General features: G+C 28.2%; 1 protein-coding gene across 1 annotated transcript in view; it reads right to left on the reverse strand.

The window, feature by feature from the left end:
- Positions 1-6650: 6650 nt before the first annotated feature.
- The window catches only part of LOC113376037, a 245732-nt gene continuing 232984 nt past the window's right edge, over positions 6651-19398 (reverse strand). The window contains exons 4-7 of the mRNA XM_026615966.1: positions 10573-10803; positions 8901-9048; positions 8278-8416; positions 6651-6925 (exon numbers count right to left, since the gene is read on the reverse strand). Of these exons, the coding sequence (XP_026471751.1) occupies positions 6651-6925; positions 8278-8416; positions 8901-9048; positions 10573-10803 (793 nt within the window). The remainder of the gene's footprint in view (positions 6926-8277; positions 8417-8900; positions 9049-10572; positions 10804-19398) is intronic.

A 19398-nucleotide genomic window follows, 5' to 3' on the forward strand; every position in this document is an offset into this window, starting at 1 on the left:
AATCAAACTCGAGGTTAAAGCTGATTGGTTTTAATATTTAATTATTTAAAATGTTCATGTAAATTAGACTATTTTATGAAATATTTAATAACTGTTTTGTTAGTTTTTCACAAATGGCTATCAGATGGCAACCCAATAAATGTTCTATCTAGTTATGGATATATATTTATATATAACAATTTATAATTTTTGAAGTAACTTGAATTGAAATGGTATTTCAACTCATATCCTCTCAAAACGACTCTTTTTTCTTGGCAATATTTTTGATCTATATTTTCATATGAATATTAATGTCACTACTGCTTGTTATCAGGTTGAGAGTTACGCAGGATTTGAATTCGAAACATTGTGGTAGCAATATCGAGGATATAGTATCGTACTTAAATATATAAAAATAAAATAATACTAGTGGTGTATGGCATTGTGCCTTAAGGCAAATTGCTGGAACTTCCCGTACCACAGTGAAATATTCGAAGAATAAAATTTAAAATTTTTTTTTTTTTTTTTGAAAATTAAAAACAAATCTTTTCCCGAAGCAATCGTTTCGTCAACATAAGCAAACGTTTTCGTCAACCCAAAAGCAATCGGATGCTTAGTTCTCTTAAAAACTGCCATTTTTTGCATATTTAGCTTCGTATGTCCGAAACGGCTATAACTGCCTTTGCCAATATCAAATCACCACTTTTCCCTATCATTACGAAATGATTATTTTCTCTATCATTCAAATAGGATGCTCTGTTCTCTCAAAAACATGATTTATATTTTCTGCACTCTTTGCTCCGTATCTCCGAAACGGCTGGACCTGCCTTTGCCCAAAACTAATCAGCACATCTCCCTATTAATAGAAATCGAATGTTTTTTTAACCTCGGCTCATCCGTGCGCCCGTAAAATTGTATCCATACATACACACACACATCCATTTTTTCTAAGGTATGCCAAAATACTCAGAAACGTTTGAAATGTAAAGATATATAAAAATTTTCATTTTCGACTTTTTTGCAATTTGTGTGTATATAAATGTTTGTTTCGTAATTACTTTATAAAGTAGGATTAACTAATAGTTTTTAATTGATAGATACCTACATACATTTTCATTTTTTTATTAATCTGAAACAGTTCATACGAAAAGCTAATACTTCGAAAATACAAAATTGCCTATAGTGTAGAAATGCATTATTATTTTCTGGGCTCTGCAACACGTTTATATCTAATCATTTTATATGTATTTCTGCTTTTGTTTTACTAGATAACTGATATATTTTTGGTTCAAAACGACTTATTTTATCATAATATATCTAGTGAAAATTACATACATCATGTGCTTCATGTCAATTGAGCTTATCCTTATAAGGGAAAATCCATTTCAAAATTTATATTTGTCTAATCATGATCCACATAGAATGCGTATGAATAATATATTTTCTACGACCTAGATATTTTTGCAAATCAAATAAATGATGATGACTTTGTAGTAGTTAATTTTTATTTTGCCGTTATTCTTAAGTAGTCAAGAAAGTGTCGGCAAAAGGTAATTTGTTGAGACCCACATTTGGATAATGGTCGCGAAATGACTCGCTCCATGCTATATAGTTTAGATGATTCTGGGTAATTATATATATATATATATATATATATATATAAAGTTTTGTATGGAAATAGCGTAAAAAAATTTCAAATTTTTAAAAATGTTTTTAGATATAATTTAGCGAACAAATGAATGAGTTTTAATCAAAATTTGTCGCTAAGTTATACCTAAAATTTTTTTTTTTAATTTTCAAAATCTTTTCCATACAAAGTTTGATTGAATTGCGCACTATCTAAATGTTAATATTAAGAGCTAAAACTTTCAGAGAATTGTTTTTTATCAATTTGGAACCATTCGAGCCCTTGGGGGCAAGGAAATTCGAAAATGTCCATATTAAGGACATTTGAAAGGTATATATATATATATATATATATATATATATATATATATATAAAATTACAATCTGTCTAAATAGAAAGACTTTGAGTAATTAGTTTGACAAATAACATAAAATTTTAAAAGAAAAACCCAGTGGTTCACCTTTTATTAATGTACTAAATTTAATCTTAAAAAATCTTCAAAAAATGTCTTTTGGCAGTCGAAAATTATCATTAGACATACGTATTACCAAATTTTACATACATTTAGTACACAGATTTATAATCTTCATGGTTTACTTACATAGATCAAACAAAATTCTCGTAATTTTTGACACCATAAATCAACCGACTTTAATGGGTTTCAAAGTTTTCAAAAAAGTATTTAATTAAAAAAAAATATATAAAAAAATAAAATGTTAAAATGTTTAGAAAAAAACAAAATTTTCAAAAAATCTGTTTTCGAAGTTTTAAATTACGGTACTGGATGTTCTAGCAATTTGCTTTTGAGCATGATGCTTTGCACCACTAGTTTATATCATGTTTTTATGTGTCAATTCAATTCTGTAATAAAGTATTATGTACTAATTGAACAGGTTATATGAATTGATATAATTTTAAATACATTTTAATTAACACTGTCATTAATTAAAATTTCCATCTTTGCATATATATATATATATATATATATATATATATATATGTGTGTGTGTACGTATGCAGGTGTATATATTGTTTATGCTATCAATAATTAAATGTAAAATCTCGCGCAAAATATTATAGTTTTTAATTACGCAATATTTAGTTTAAAATTTTCAGCACGAATTTCCGCGAATTTTATGTTCAAAACTGTGACATTTATAGTAAATATTTAAAATTGTTATTAATATTTTAGTAAATGCTTGTTTTGCACCGTTATTGTTTTTAAATATAAATATTTAAAATAGTATTTGAATACAAATTAAATTTTTTAAAAAATCCCTGAAATTTTTTAATAATTTTAAAGCTCTAAAACTTGATCTCCAAAACCGCTAGACCTGTCTTTCCAAAAATTCAGTCATTTTTTAATTTTGTCGATGCAATTTTGTAAAATGTTTTTTTTTTTTGAATTATTGAAATCGGACGCTTCGTTCTCTCAAAAACTGAATTTGGAAATTTTTACCTCGTATCTTCGAAACGGCTGGACCTGCGTTGTCCTAAAATTAATCAACACGTCTCCTTATTAATAGGAATCAAATGTTTTTTGAATCATCCAAATCGGTTGATTCGTATTCACGAAATCGTCGACAAAAAATTGTATTCACCCACACACACACATACATTCATCGATTTTTTCTATGGTATGATATAATGTTCAGAAACCTTTCAAACGTAAAGATATATACAAATTTTCATTTTCGACTTTTCTGCGATTACTATATCTTAGCCTACGGGAAATTAAAAAATAATCTAATTTTCGAAAAATATGCAATACATGTCTAATTCTAAACTTGAACCCATAGGATTAAAAATACAAATAAATTTTGGAATCTTATTTTATTTCGATAATTCAATGGTATAAAATACAGTTACGGGATCCATGCCGTACGCAGACGACTGCACACGACTGCACACGACTGCACACGACTGCACACGACTGCACACGACTGCATACGACTGCATACTACCGCATTCAAGTCGTCACAAGAACGTACCTGTTATATAATCAATTGTTACCTATATGAGGTATATTGTAAAATTAAATAAATAAAGATTTATTTTTATAACCAAGTATATAATTATACTATACTTAAAACTGTACTTCAAGTTTAGCACAAACTGAATTAAAAAGTATTTGAAAAAGCTGATCAAAAAGTGTTACTCTTTAAAATTAGTTAAATTGTTATTTTGGAACCAATATCTTACAAGCATAATATAATATAGCAAACATGTATTAAACTAATTTATCTTGTGCAATAGCTTTTAGTTGGTTTTAGATGGTCTTTTAAGTAGAGGATTCAATAAATAGCCAATGTGTAATAATGTTCATTTTTACTATTCAATATTTTACATATTCTATGGAAAAAATAATAAAAACTGAAAGGTCTTTGTATAAATGCAACATATTCAAGCAGATTTTTTTATGTATATCAGAAAATAAGAATACATGAAATGAGATATTAATTTATCAAATACAACTGATTATGATGATGGTCAACAAGATTTTTTTTTTGAAAAAAAAAACAATATTTCATTATTCAATATTTCAGATTATTTATGAAAAAGATTTGACTTGAAAAATTATGTGCAATACATAATTTATCATTATATTTAGTTGGTTTTCGTTGGTCTTTTAAATAAAGAAACCAATAAGAAGTCATTTTATAATAATGTTAAATATTTACATATTTGTTTAATATGATGTTTAATGCTTTACATATTTTATCGAAGAGATTATAAAAGCTAAAAGGTCTTTGTGTAAATGCAACATATTCAAGCAGATTTTTTTTATACATACCAGAAAATAAAAGTGCATGAAATGAGAAATTAATTTATAAAATTCAACTGATTATGATTCTGGTTAACTAGCTTTTCTTTCAAAAAATTCAGTATTTCATTATTTAATATTTTAGATTTTTTATGGAACAGATTAGATATAAAGTAAGTGCAATACCTTTTATTTGGTTTTGGTTATTCTTATAAATAAAAAGACCAATAAAAAGTCATTTTGAAATAATATTCATTTTTACTATTCAATATTTTACATATTTTATGAAAAAGATTATAAAAGCCAAAAGGTCTTTTTGTAAATGCCATTTTATTTGGTTTTGGTTAGTATTTTAAATAAAAACACCAATAAAAAGTCATTTTGAAATAATGTTTATTTTTACTATTTGATATTTTGCATATTTTATGGAAAAGATTATAAAATCCAAAAGGTCTTTTTGTAAATGCCACATAGTCAAGCAGGTTTTTTTATACATACCAGAAAATAAAAATATCAAATGATTTTGATGTTGGTTAACCAAAATTTCTTTTTAAAAAATCCAGTATTTCATTATTTAATACTTCAGATTTTTTCAATATAAAGTACATGTCGACGTGTAGACAAAACGCTAGTTCTGAGTTGGTTTGCATTTTTTTTTGAGCATTTAGCCACCTACTACATCTTTATTTATTTACATTCTAATAATTGCAAAATTTTGTTCCTCCATTTACTGATGAATAATTACTTGAAATAAAACATGAGATTTAAGATTCAATTTATTTCTCAAATACAACTTATTAATGCGTTGGGTAACTTTCTGTACATTATATATTTCTTGATTCTGTAAATAATGGTACATTAAAAAAATATTGTAATATTTTTTACCTTTGGCATCATTTAAGATATAAGGTTAAATCAAGCTACAATAAAAAACACGGTTTATTTTATGTGAAACTCATTTATTTTCAGAATTTGGCACTACTATCATGGGTAGCTCATTGTACTCCATTGCGGTACAATTCCTACCTAATACCTTTATAGTAGATATTTTAATGAAAATGTCTGAATTACAAAATACATATTTGAATTGCAATTTATATTGGTTCTTTTCTTAATGGAATTAACAAAATTATTTGAAAATATTTCGTTTATCGTTTATCGACTAGAAATGATTAAACATCTGTTCCATTAAAAAAAATTGAATGAAAATATTTTGCCTATGGGAAAAAGCAATGTTTGAGTAATTCTCTTTTCTAATTAGTCATGTAATAATTAGGAATTTTTTATCACTTACGTCAAATGTTAAAATCATGATGCAAATTTTTAGAAAACAAAACGTCGGATATCATTCTTATTGTTACATACATTTGCATCATAATTTCGAGTGATTGACATCTTAAAGTTCTAATAATATCTACTACAGTTATTCAGTTAGCTTTTTTATATAAAAATTATTCAATCACATTAATTACATTTTATAATTCCTAAAATTAAGGGGCATTTTTTAGTTTCTTTTCATGTTTATACTTATTACTAAATTACATTAGAAAAATTTTAATTCTAGATTTTTACAAAACTCGCTTAATATTTTACTTTCATGTTTTCCAATTTAGTGAAAGTACGTAGATTTACTGAAAACCTCAATAAAGAATACGCATAAGTTAGGCAGCAAAGTAATAGTACAACTTATATAAATGTTGAAAAAAAATTGTTAATGAAATGGATTGGCTTATAGGATTTATGAATTTAAATCCTATGAGAAAAAAAAAATAAAAAAAATGAAAAAAATATTTCTAAAACAGCACAGTTTGATGGCAACCCAAACGGTTGCCCTACCTATGTAATAAACTTATAATAATTCCTGTTATACTGGTGAACATTATTTAAAATAATAAAATTTCAAGTCTTCTGTTTCATGAAATTAGAATAATAAAATAGGTTAATGCATTAAAATATTTTTTTTTATATAATTTCTTATGCGTATTCTATAGTGTGGACTTTCATAAGCATTTTATATTCTGTTGGCGATACGACATTTTTTCATAAAATTTCATATAGGATAATATTACACGTGGTTCTTATTTTCCGCACATTAGAGAAATTAGTTACTTTCACATAAAATTATCAATAATGTGTAATCACTTTTATTTTTTTATATTGTCTAAATTAAATTGCCAAAAATTTGCCGTTGTGAAGAAACTAACATTTCGTGATTCAACTTATTATTTTATGAGAAAGATCTTAAATCTGCCTAATGCACGGATAATATTTTATAAATCATCATACTAATCTGTTAAGAATTATGTAAGCAGTGAGAATTGACAAGTAAGATGCATAAGTAAGAAATGCACCGGCACTTTCCATAGAATCTTCTTCGGAGGATCGTCTGGATGAGGTTTCTTCAACTGTTGCTCTTTCTGCCTCGCGAGAATCCATCTCCTCGTCTTCTTCCTGATCTTCATGGACAAAGTAACCTTCGGCACGGCTGTTGCGGGCCAATTTCTGGTTGGTTATCTTGAGTCTCTTAATCTGGTTTTCCAATTCTGATAAGTTTTCTGCAAATGAGAAAATAGATAACGTATTGGTATATTAAAAATAGTTAATTTTACATTACCGGAAGAAAATTTTGAAGGGCATAACATCAAGTATACGAGAAAAAAGCGTTTGAAGTTTTGCGAAGGAACAAAACGTGGGAGGAATTTCGAGGTCAGAAAGCTGTATTTCTGAAAATGATTTAAATTTTGGAAAATCCTCTTGTACATATATTATTGAATAATTAATCTTCGAAATTTATAGAATAATTCTATTCTAAAAACTTTTAGACTAGAATGAAGGGGGGAAGTCCCGTAACGCCGGACGGCACCAAGCACCGGACACTCTATTTAACACGTATTATTTAAGCGAGTATAAATCTTTTCATTTCAAAATACAAGTGAAGGGGGCATGGGGGGTACACAGGTACAGGATCACGAGCCAAGTCTCGCCTGACGCACACGGCCACGGCGAGAGCAACCCTTTCTGATTTTAGGCGCAAAATCACGGCGTCACCTAAATATCAATGGAAGTAATTCTAGCATATTTATGCATTTACATTTGAGTGGTATGCAAAGATAAAAGTTGTACTTGATTGTTATCCGTAAAATGCTAGAATATCATTAGATCTTTTAACCAATTTTAGTAGGTGCCATCAAATGAACGAAAATGTTTGTCCTTTAGCACCGGACACTAAGTCGCCCCTTAGTGCGGGACAGTATACATATTGATATTTCTTGTGAGAATTTACGTAATTTATTCCAATAATTTAATTTTATTCTGTATGAGCGCTAACGATCACTACATACCCATATTTTTCGTATTTCCTAGTCAAAGAATAAAAAGCTTATGAATGCACCAGCTGAGAGCATCGGTGTAGCCCAGCCAAAAGAGTGGATGAATAGTGACTTTTTTGCAATATCTAAGAATATTCGTCAAAAACACATGAGCAGACATTCCAGAGCGTGGAGATGGCTACATATGTGATCAATGCAGGTTATTTTGAAATGTCCGGTACTAGGTACCACTGTTTAAAATTATATTTTTTGATAGTAAAGTTTGATTGATAGTATTAATTATTTTTGAGCAAAGATTGCGGTTTTGATAATTTACTTTTATTTCTAACTTTATCTAACATAAATCATAATTTATTAAACATTTCGTAAAGTATTTTTTGATTTATTTATAAATAACCTTAGGTGTCCGCCACTTGGGGACTTCCCCCTACTCTTAAACAGTAAATAATTAGATTAAGTTTTTGCGACTATTCTGATTTACGCATTTCTTTCAGTAGTGCGGTAAATTTTTTCACATTACCGAGTGGAGTAAGATATATTAGATATTTTAATTTTTTAATCGTAAATTCTGATATTACCTTTATCGATGATAGAATTATCGTCATAGTTCACTTTGATGAATGTAGTCATCGAAATTTCGTAGACCTTGTTGTTAGATGGCGATCGAATATCTCTGCGCCTACGACCATATCCGATTTGACCGTTGCTGCATTCCACCTGGGATAATAAATTCGATTAAATTGTTAAAAAATTTGATATCCTAAAAACCGATTGATTATAATTATTACAATGAGAATGATTTATCTAAACACTCAGTGGCAGTATTTATATCAGTATAGATAAAAAAATGTGCTTTCAAATTGAATTCTATTTTTCAAATGGAAATAGCTAGTACTGCTGTGCTGTGAAATAGCAGTAGGATATAAAAATAATGTAAATGGCTAAATAGTCAGTGAGGTATATAAAAAATTAAAAAAAAACTGTCGAGTACTTTACATTCTTATCTCTTGATAATATACATATTAGAAAGTAAATTGCCAAAATGTTTGACGAGCACTTTTATCACGGCTTATATACATGCTTACAAAATATTTTCTATATATTGTATGTATTATTATGAATCTGTTATATTATTGAAAATGAAATGAGTTTCACATGCATCGAGTTTTATCACAATATTTCCAATATCCTTTGTACTTACGCCAGTGCATTTGTCCAAACACACGTTGACTGTGCCTCTGAATTGAACGTACGTCGAATCCGGAAATTTGAACGCCCGGAATTTGGCGGATAAGAAATCACCATCTACTGTATTGAAATTCTCGAACAAATATGGATCTACTGAACATCTGAAATAATATATGTTTTTACATATTTACCTTTTATGGGATATAAGTCCTATGAAATAAAGAGCTTTATCAAGGCAAATTCTGGTACACCAGAATATAGAGATAGATTGCCAATTGTCATTTGAAATTTTTTAAATAACATTTTATCAACAGTTCAAATTTAAGATTACTCAAATTATCAATGCAGTATTAAATTTTTTAGTATATGTTTCAGTATTACAGTAACTACAGTTTAAATACACATTTAACTACAATTATTTGTATAATCTTAATTTGTTTTATATTTTTCAATATTATCGAACTTACAGTTCAAATTTAAAAATTAGTTCAATGATTTATGTGTAATCACATTTCCTGATAATTTGCAATTTTATTGTATCTGCAGTTCAAATTTAAATTTTGTTCAAATTATTTCTTTACAATAATATTTCTTGTTATATGTTTTAATATTTCTGTGTAATTATATTTATTGTTACACATTTTAATATTAGCGGTTTAACAGCTCAAATTTCAATATTACTCAAGTACATAATTTATATACAATCATATTTTTATGTTTTTGCAATAACGTATCAACAGCCCAAATTAAAAGATTACTTAAATTATTTACGCAGAATTATATTAGTTATATATTTAAAATTGTATTACTCGTTTCGTTTTTTTGATATTACAAGTACCGTACATTGTCGTAAATTTTGAAAATTTTACTCAATGTATTAATATAGTAAAATCATTCTTGCTATATAAGAATGTTGTATACATTATTATATAAAATAAATCAAATGTTTTACAAGAATGCTAATGAAAAGCTACGTATTGGTTGTGCAAACAAAAAATTAATGCAAATTTTCTATATTTAATTTTGCTACAACGATATTTTTGAAAACAAAGAACGCAAATTTTTATTATAATCGACACTTTATGGTTTTTATCGATATTTAATAACAATAATCAGTAAAACCTTAAATCGGTTTTAATCTATATTGCAATTTGAAAAAATGCATTAAAATACTAAAACTGTCCCTTTTCAATAAGTGAACAATATGTATGCATTAAAATACTAAAACTGTCCGTTTTCAATGAGTGAACAATATGTAAAGCTATTTGGTAATATCTATGATATTATCAGTTTTTATAAACCGAAATTAAAAATTAATAATTAATTACAAAATCATCAAAATAATACATGGGTGCTAAATATTTGATGATTTGTACTATTTCTCTATAGTGTAAGACTGTGTATACTTTTACGATTTTTTTGGAAAATTATCATAATCACCACAATTTAGTACTATTTAAAAAATTTACATTAATTATTGAATTATCAATTAACGTCCAGAAGACAGTTGAATTTTCAATGGACAAATAGTTGATTTATATAACATACAACAACTATATTTCATCTTTTAACTTATGTTGATCTAGCAAATTTGCTACTCAATTTTTTTTGACATTTTTTAACATTTTTCTAGATTCGAGCATTTTCAATACAATTATGAATTAAATTATAATTTTTAAACTTACCCGTTAAAGATAATAGTTTCTTCCTGCGATTTGGTATCCGTTACTTGCATGTAAGTGGCTAAAATTCCGTAAACCGGAGCAGATCCGTTGTCCAAAAAGATTTCCATTTGTAGAGGAGTACCTGGACTGACGTTCAATTCTCCGGTCACCAAACGACCAGCCTGCCGAACGCCCACACCGAGGATAGGTTCTGGTGCGTCTTTCACGAAACTGTTTGTAATTTCCAAATCTCTGAAAAAATCATGAGATAAATATAAATAACAAAGAATTGTCTTTTTAGGGCCCTTAATTAGTAGATCTTTAGCCCCTTCTATTAAATTGTATTATATTGAAGAAGTGCTCCAGATGATTAGCTGCAGCACTTCAGCCGAATACATTACTTTTATTTCATATCCTATTCTATTCGACAGTATAAATTGATTTTTTAACGAATTGATTTTATACTTTATATTACTCTATATAACATTCTGCGTTGAAATTGTATCATTTTTGTTTTTACATACATATTTGTATTTGAGTAGTGTATGTTATCATGTTAAATTTGATATTATTAACCATCTTGAGCTTTTAACCATGGCAACTTCCTCGTATGTTTTAAAAGGTTGGGACTAATATCGTCAAAATTAGGTAATTGTGAATTTTCAACCGGATCAACTGAACATTTGAGTCTATTTGAGAAAGATAGGAAAAAAATCGTCGAAAAATTTTACTTCATTGAGTCGATTATTAAGCCGTTTAATTTGATATCTGTCTTACAGAAATAAAATTGTTATTTGTATATAATAACATTAAGTTAATTAAATAAATAACGTGTTCCAGATCTTAACGTGAAGTTGAAACGTGGTGATTTATATACATTTTAAAACTGGACGATAGTAGTGACCTTCACTGTCCTGAAAATTAGAACGAAAAATATGAGGACATTATGAGCTTTCACGTGCAACCTAGAGCTTTGGTAAAATTATGACCGTTTTTCGGTTATTGTAATTAATTTTTATTAATTTTGGTCATTTAAACTTTGGAACCGTAATCCTGAATGACATTTTTAGGACTACAGTAGAAAATAATAACACAATTAACCAGAATTTTCAAGAATCACGACTTGTTGTTGAAATATGAATTTACAATCTTTAAAATCGGTCGACTTTGAGAGAAGACCCTCCTTAAAAAAATTACTAAAATGTGTTGACAACGGTTGGCGCCCTTAATCACGATTGTGACACATTAGAATATTAGATAATTTTATTGCTCAAAAGAAATGAGTGAAAAAATAAAAACCTAACAAGATTTTTGCTAGTGCATTTTACTCACAAAGTAAAAATGATTTAAGCGTAAATGTGCGAGAGCGAAATATTTGAACTGAATGTGAGCGAAATGCGATTGCCTTATTGGTTTATGCTCAAATTTTTAGATTTTTACTTAAAAATTTTCAATAATAAAATTAACAAGTATGTTACAATGTTGTAATGTAATTCCTGAATTTACTGTTATAAAAATGCAACCGGTGGTTGACTATTCTCATTGTGATGAGATTTTATTATATATTTTATCTAATACTGATGTTATATATCATCACCAATTTGCACCAATGCCACCGAAAGCCCGTTTTTAATTATTGTAGATCTATAATATCAAGACAACATCTGATTAAATATTGCTTGATCTCAAGCTGGCCTAGATGGGTTTTGAACACGGGACCGGTCTTAGCTAACCAACGTTTTTGGATCAGTAAAGACATCATTTATGAAATAGAGCCATGATTAGCTCTATATTTTAAATAATGAGGTTATAATCGAATTACATTAAGCTAAGCTGTCTCGTTATATTGCTTCTGGATCATATGTACTGATCAAAAATATATCTACGAGAACACAGTCAATCATTAGAAGAAATTGTTTTGTAATAGTCTATGTATTTTAGATGTTCACTATTTTATGCATAATTATTGAAATATATATCTGTTCAGACAAATGTTGCATTAGCTAAAATATTTTCCCAAATTCCTTAATTCAAATTTATGATCAAATAATTATCAATTTGAAATTAGGGTCAAATATATTTAAATTACGACAGTTATGACAAGTACTTAATTTACCATACCGTACAATGTAAACTAAAACCTGGCGGCTTAAAAATAAAATATCCATTATAAATCAGAGTCAAAAATAGTAATTCAAGTTGCATAAAACCATAAGCATTTCCATATTAATCCCACAAATGTTGGAATGCAGTTTTACTGCATTTCTAGAGATGATTCATGAGTTATTAAAGTAGAAGCGAATCAGTTTTCGAAACTGCGATGCGTTATAAAAATGTTAACTCGCATTTCAATGCAATTGCAGTTGCAGTTTGTAATATCTAGATCACAATGTAAGTAGGCCGAACGAAATTATATTTCCTTTTGCTCTTTTAGTGCGAAGTCTTTGTTCCGAGGTGGAACGCATTGGTGTCAAACCTGATAGTAGTGCGAACTTTCGCGAGAATCGTCTCCACTTTACAGATGGCCCTACTTGTCTAGCCATCTGATAAGTGGGACACGACGTTGATGGTGTCGATAGAACATGCACTTGGGATGGGAATATTTAAATCAGGGATTTATTGGGTTGGTCGGAATTAAACTTCTTTGACTTGCCTAATAAGAGATGAAGAAGTAATTAACTCACAATTTTGTTACTTTGTTATTCGTGTGATAGGGTAGGGTAAAGCGGGGCTAGTTGAGCATAGGGGCAAGTTGAACAATCGAAATATGTCGACCTATACCTATTTGCCGTTCGTTTAGGCATTATATGGCGAGAAAAGATCGAGGTTTGGAAGAAATAAACATCTCGCGATCGCCAGTGGCCGCTAGACAAATGAGTGAGGCTCACGGGCGTTTTGTTTATTTTGGGACCAAAAAGTAGAAAAGTAATTCATCACGAGTTTTCGTCTGATTCAGTCAAATGTTATTTATTTTTAATCAGGTAATTGTTATTCTTCCATATAATTATAGTACATTTAATATGCACAGAGATTCTGGGTATAATTCTCACGGTTTTTTTATAAATTCACTTTTATTTTGAAATTCCGAGTTGGGGTTAGTTGAGCATAGTTGCTAAACTTGTTCTGTCACTGATACAATTACCATTAACTTTTAGAAATTAATTATTATTTTTAAGATTTGAGCTAAGTCTATGAGTAATAATATAAAGAAATAATGATTTCAAACAAAAATACTGAATATAATGGTAAAGTAGTTCCTAAGGTACGATATTGTTTTGTTGATTCTACTTTTCGTTAATTATTCAAAGTTATAAGTTTTGTTTTCTCTGTCAATAAAGACTATAAATATAGAACTGGTTATTAAAAACTTATTTTATTTCATCACTAATTGGCATTGAATCTATGATTTCAATATATTTCCTTAGTGCTCAACTTGCCCCACTTATGGGGTACATTGAGCATACTTGACTTTTTGCATTTAAACAGCTGTAGCTTTTAAATTTTACTTATTACCAAAAAATAGTATTAACACTTTTGTTAAGCGATAAACAACAAATCCATTAAGCCGTATAGCAATTTGAGACTTCTCATTGAGAGATGTATAATCACCTTGATTCTGACCACGTTGCTATAGAAAATGTTTGAAAATTCATAACAAAAGTATTTTATTTCGTTGTCAGTTTTTTTGGTTCTGAGCACTATTGTTTAGTTTACGAAACCTTAATATAAGTTTTAGGTATATATTATTTATTGTTAAGTTAGATTCAACCGTTTTTTTTATATAATCTCTATAAATGTTTACATGTGTTTGGGGTAAAAACGAGCAACGGAATCTTTATTCTGGCATAGGTGTAAACAATAGAAAAAGAGTAAATAAAAAAGTAAATTTAGGTGGAAAACAACTTTAAAAAAGATAAGTTAAATTGTTTTTTCAACTCTGCTGATGAATATTTCTGACAAAATACCAGTTCAAGGTTATTTACATCAGTATTATCTCTGTGTTTATCAATTTTGAACAGTACTACCCAAAAATCCTTAAAAATATACAATAAAAAATCATATAAAATTCCGGAAACGTCGAAAATCAAAAATTATTTCAAAACCAAGTAAAGCCTTAAATTTGTTATTGATTCATACTATTTTAAAGTAGAGTAGAGGGTTTTTTTTTCAGTTTTGAGCACTATTGTTTAGTTCTTGATGCTTGAATATAATTTTCAAGTATACGTTATTTAAAATTATTTTATAAGATGTGTTACTATGTTTAAGTTCGATCCAACAGTTTTTTATATATATCTTCTATAAAAACTTACACGTGTGTAAGGTAAAAAAGACCAACTGAATCTTTACTCTGGTAAAGATGTAAACTATAAAAAATAGTACAAAATCTAAGTTGAAAAAAAGCAATTTTATATGAAACAAATTAAATAAATAGTTATTCCAACTCTGCTGATTAATATTCTGGTGAAGTACCAGATCAAGGTTATATACAGTGTTATCTTTGTAAAAAATGTACCGATGAAATCTATATTTTGCTTTGATTGAAATGTAGCTATTATTTTTTAAATCCTTTTAAAATTAAAAAAAAAACATTGGGAATGTTTGTCTTCTGGCCGTTTACCCCGCCTATGGGGTGAAAAAAAACAGGCGACAAATTTTTGAAAAACACAAAAAAGACATTTCTACAATGGCGAATTACCAGAGTTAGATAGTTGTTTGTTTGATATGTCGTGATATAATTAGTTTAGTTTTCACAATATAATTGCTCGACGTCAAATTGGATCCCACTTTACCCTATATAGATATATAAAAAAACATAATAAAAATGAACAATTTGATTTATCATCAACGTTTTGAAATTGTATAATTAAATAACTCTTATTTCCGCCATTTGAACTTATTGTATTTTTCTATTTTAATATCTAATCGAATTTTTTTATTGGATGCTTAAATTCATTTTTGAAAAGCTCCACTTCAAAAAAATATCGGAGTAAAAACAATTTACGTTTACCACATACTAGTTGTAGTTACATATAGTCTAATTTAGGAATAAAAAATGGATTCAGAGTAAAGGGAGTAAAAATAAAATTAATTTTTTGACAGAATAGTAGGAATTATTCTACGAATATTACAATCTACTGATATATACAATCGATACTATTTATTTTAGTATGGAAAGCTATATCAGTTATCAATTTATGTGAATGAATGAATGAATGAATGAAGTGCCGAAAGATTATTGTTACCCAAAAAATTACTCACATAAATGACACATTTTTGGGAAAATAATTATACAGTGTATTCGAGATTGAAAATTTAATATTTCTTCTTTTTTCTTCTTTTTTTTCTTTTTCTACTTTCTTGATACTACTACTATTTTGATACCACTTTTATCTTAAGGCTTCAAATAATCTAAATCAAATTATTAGTTAATTCAAATATAGAAGGTGATTTATGATGTGGCCCCAAAGTCTAAAAACGTGTCGCCACACCTGTGCATTGAACAATACAATATTAAAAGCACGCAATTGCATATATTTTCTCACGAATTTTCTTGAGATTTTCAGCATCGAAGTCTGTCGAAACGAGATAGCTTACAATACGTCGTTTCTTCGGAAAATGCATTTTATTCCAATTGCATTGTATTACACGCCTTCTTGTTATTGTTACTCGCACGCCTTACTTCACAATTATTTCAATACTAATTTATTATTACATTTGCGTCTCACAAAAGGAAATTATTATATCATGAACATATTTCGCATTTAACAAGCAATTCTGCAATCTGTTATAGTATGACATTTAAAAGAGGTAATACAATATATTTATGATCTATTAAAGTTGCAATAACATTTGTACATAAGTATTATTGCATAATCGCATGATTAATGGCTCATACGTTCCATCAAGTTATCATAAATCAGTGGCAATTGTATATACATAAAAAATGAAATTGCGATGACCGAATCCGACTACCAGTCATTCTGAGAAAAAATTGCCAAATGTCCTTATTTTTAACTTCCCGTAGGGAATCGCAAAGAAACGAAAATTACAACTTTTATATATCTGAAAGTTTTAAAGGTCTCTGAAAATTTTAGCATACCTTAAAAAATGGATGTATGTGTGCGTCTATGTATGTGCGGATACAAACTTTCGTCGACGATTTCGAGAACACGAATCAACCGATTTGAATGATTCAAAAAACATTTGAATTTTATTGATGAGGAGACTTTTTAGTTTTTGAACAAGGCAGATGCAGTGCAAAAAATGCCAAAAATTGTAGTTCAATTTTTGAGAGAACGGAGCGTCCGATTTGAATTAGTTAAAAAACATTTTATTTGTTTTGACAAAATGAAGATCTGATAATTTTTTGGAATGCAGGTCCAACGATTTCGGAGATACAATAAAAAAAAGTAAAAAAAAACGCCATTTGGCGGACAAAAATGATCATTAGACATATGCACATCAAATTATCAGATATATTATATATATATTAATAATGAGAATAAACTTTAACATTTTTATGGGTTCCATACCAATGTTGGTGATAAACATAATGACGCGGCGTTTACGCGCTTTGATATTTTATTTCTACGCAGCTGACGTATCGCGATTGCCTTGAAAATAAGTTCAAAATTTCTTAAAAAAGTATAATTTTTAAAAAATTTTATTATTCTCAAAAATCATTTTTTTCACAGTTCTAAACAAAAAATTGAATCTTTTTTAAAAATTTTAATTTTTGGTACGGGAAGTTCCAGCAATTTGTCTTGAGGAACGATACCATGCACCACTTGTTTGCAGCTTAAATTATAAAAAAAATGCAGAATATTTAGTAGTTATGGTGTTGCGGTAAAAGACGTGGTCTAGCAATCCCAAGTCCCGAGTTCAATCCCAACGGTCAGCTCGTTATCAAGCAATATGATATAAGATTTTCTCTTGTTATTATAGATCTCAAATATAATCTCAAGTAGCTAAATAGCCTTTCGAGAGCATTGCTGCAACATATGCACATAACTATTATATGTACCGCCACAGGAAAAAAAAATGGTTACATCTGGGTTGCCTTCTCATCAAATTTTAGATGAGTTACATAAAAAAAGCTTATAGAACAAGTAGTTCTGAGAAGTTCTAATTGCCATTAAAAAGATGTCTAAATTTTTTAGAGCTAGATTTTAAAAATAGTAACTACACTTGAAAACTACAGTAGCTGCAGGGAATTTTATTACCATACATATTACAGATGATATGATTATTATTACGCTTCAATGTAATGTGTGGATGATTCTTATTTACTATTTTTGCTCTCGAAAAATTTGCTTCCAAATAACAAAATTTTCCAGAATTTATACCATGACCTGACCCACAATTTGAGAAAATTATGTTATATATCATTTTGTAGAGTTGCCAATTGACCCAGTATGATGAAATTGCAATGTGTTCATAATGTTAGTTCTTAAGTTCAGGTCAGGTGGATTTTATTGCAGTGACGAGAAATAAGTTATGAACAAGCAATCAAAGATAAACTAATATTATTTGTCAAAAGTAATCTATTTCGCTATTATGTAACTATTTATTTTTCTAGTTACGAGAGGATCATTGTAAAAAATGAGAAGAGAGAAAAAAAAAGTGCGTTTTTGGTTTTTGGATGAATTCATTTAGAATTATTTACCCAATTGACTACTTGGCAAATATTTTCATACGTATCATTTTCAATGATTGTTCTAATAATATGAATCAATAATTTTGTTTCGGTTTTTCGGGTACTAAAATTAAGTTTTGTACGTTTCTAAAATTTGATCCAGAATTTTAAATATTGTAAAGCTTCCTAACTATCGCACGTTTCAAGGTTTAAAAAGTATTCTCGCAATCTTCTGTTTGTCATGTGTTGCTTTATTATATTTTTTTTATTTGAATATACCGATATAGAAATTTTTAATAGAAAGGAATAAATGCAACAAAATCATTTTGAAATGAATAGGAAGTTTTTGGTATAAGTACAGTTTCTGCATAGGAAATGCAAAATATGGTACGATTGTGGTTTCTACAATCATCGAAGATTGTAGAAAGGCTTAATTCAGCTCAACAAATCATTTCTGACCACATTCAAAATATAGATTAGATTTGGAAGTACATATTCAAGATTAGTGCTACATGAATAAGTAAAAAAAAAATTGGGTGATCCAGATGTCATACGCACATCTTGCTGGGACTAAATCGAGCCTTTTTTGAACTAAATTATAACTGGGAGTTAAAAAGATTACATATAACCTCTGATTATAAATTGTTTTTGTCCTTAAAAATTTTTGTGAAGTGCACAATATTCAAAAATGAAGATATGAAACTAGCAATGCATGATAGTTTCATAGCAAATATCATAGCAAAATATGATAGTTCAACTTTTCGCATCTAAAGGTGAAACAGACGAAATAGACAAATTGTCTACACGCTGGTATGAGATGGTTAATAATAACGACAATTATATTTTTCAATGAAGTTAATTTGCAAAAGAAAAAAAAAGGATTTTGTTTATTTTACAAACGGACAAAACTTTTCGATAGACCACCATATTTCTGAAGGTGAAACTTATATAATAGTAAACAAAATAAATAAATGCTCTTCATTGAAGCATCCATCCAATTCTTTTTAAAACTGGATTGGATTAATTCCAAAAGAAATTAAGGAGCGTTTATTTTGGGAGTTATTTCTCCCATATATCATATTGTTTAATTGTTCAAAACTGATATGAAATTTCATTAAACATTAGAGTCTCAATTCATTAGAGTCACATTACAAACATAATTAACACTATCATGCATCACTAAAATTCTCTGGAACTATAAATTGATATGT

The sequence above is a fragment of the Ctenocephalides felis genome, unplaced genomic scaffold (genome assembly GCF_003426905.1).
Source record: "Ctenocephalides felis isolate EL2017-DRISC unplaced genomic scaffold, ASM342690v1 CF-g0.4_SCAFFOLD_01886, whole genome shotgun sequence".
Taxonomy (NCBI): Eukaryota; Metazoa; Arthropoda; class Insecta; order Siphonaptera; family Pulicidae; genus Ctenocephalides; species Ctenocephalides felis.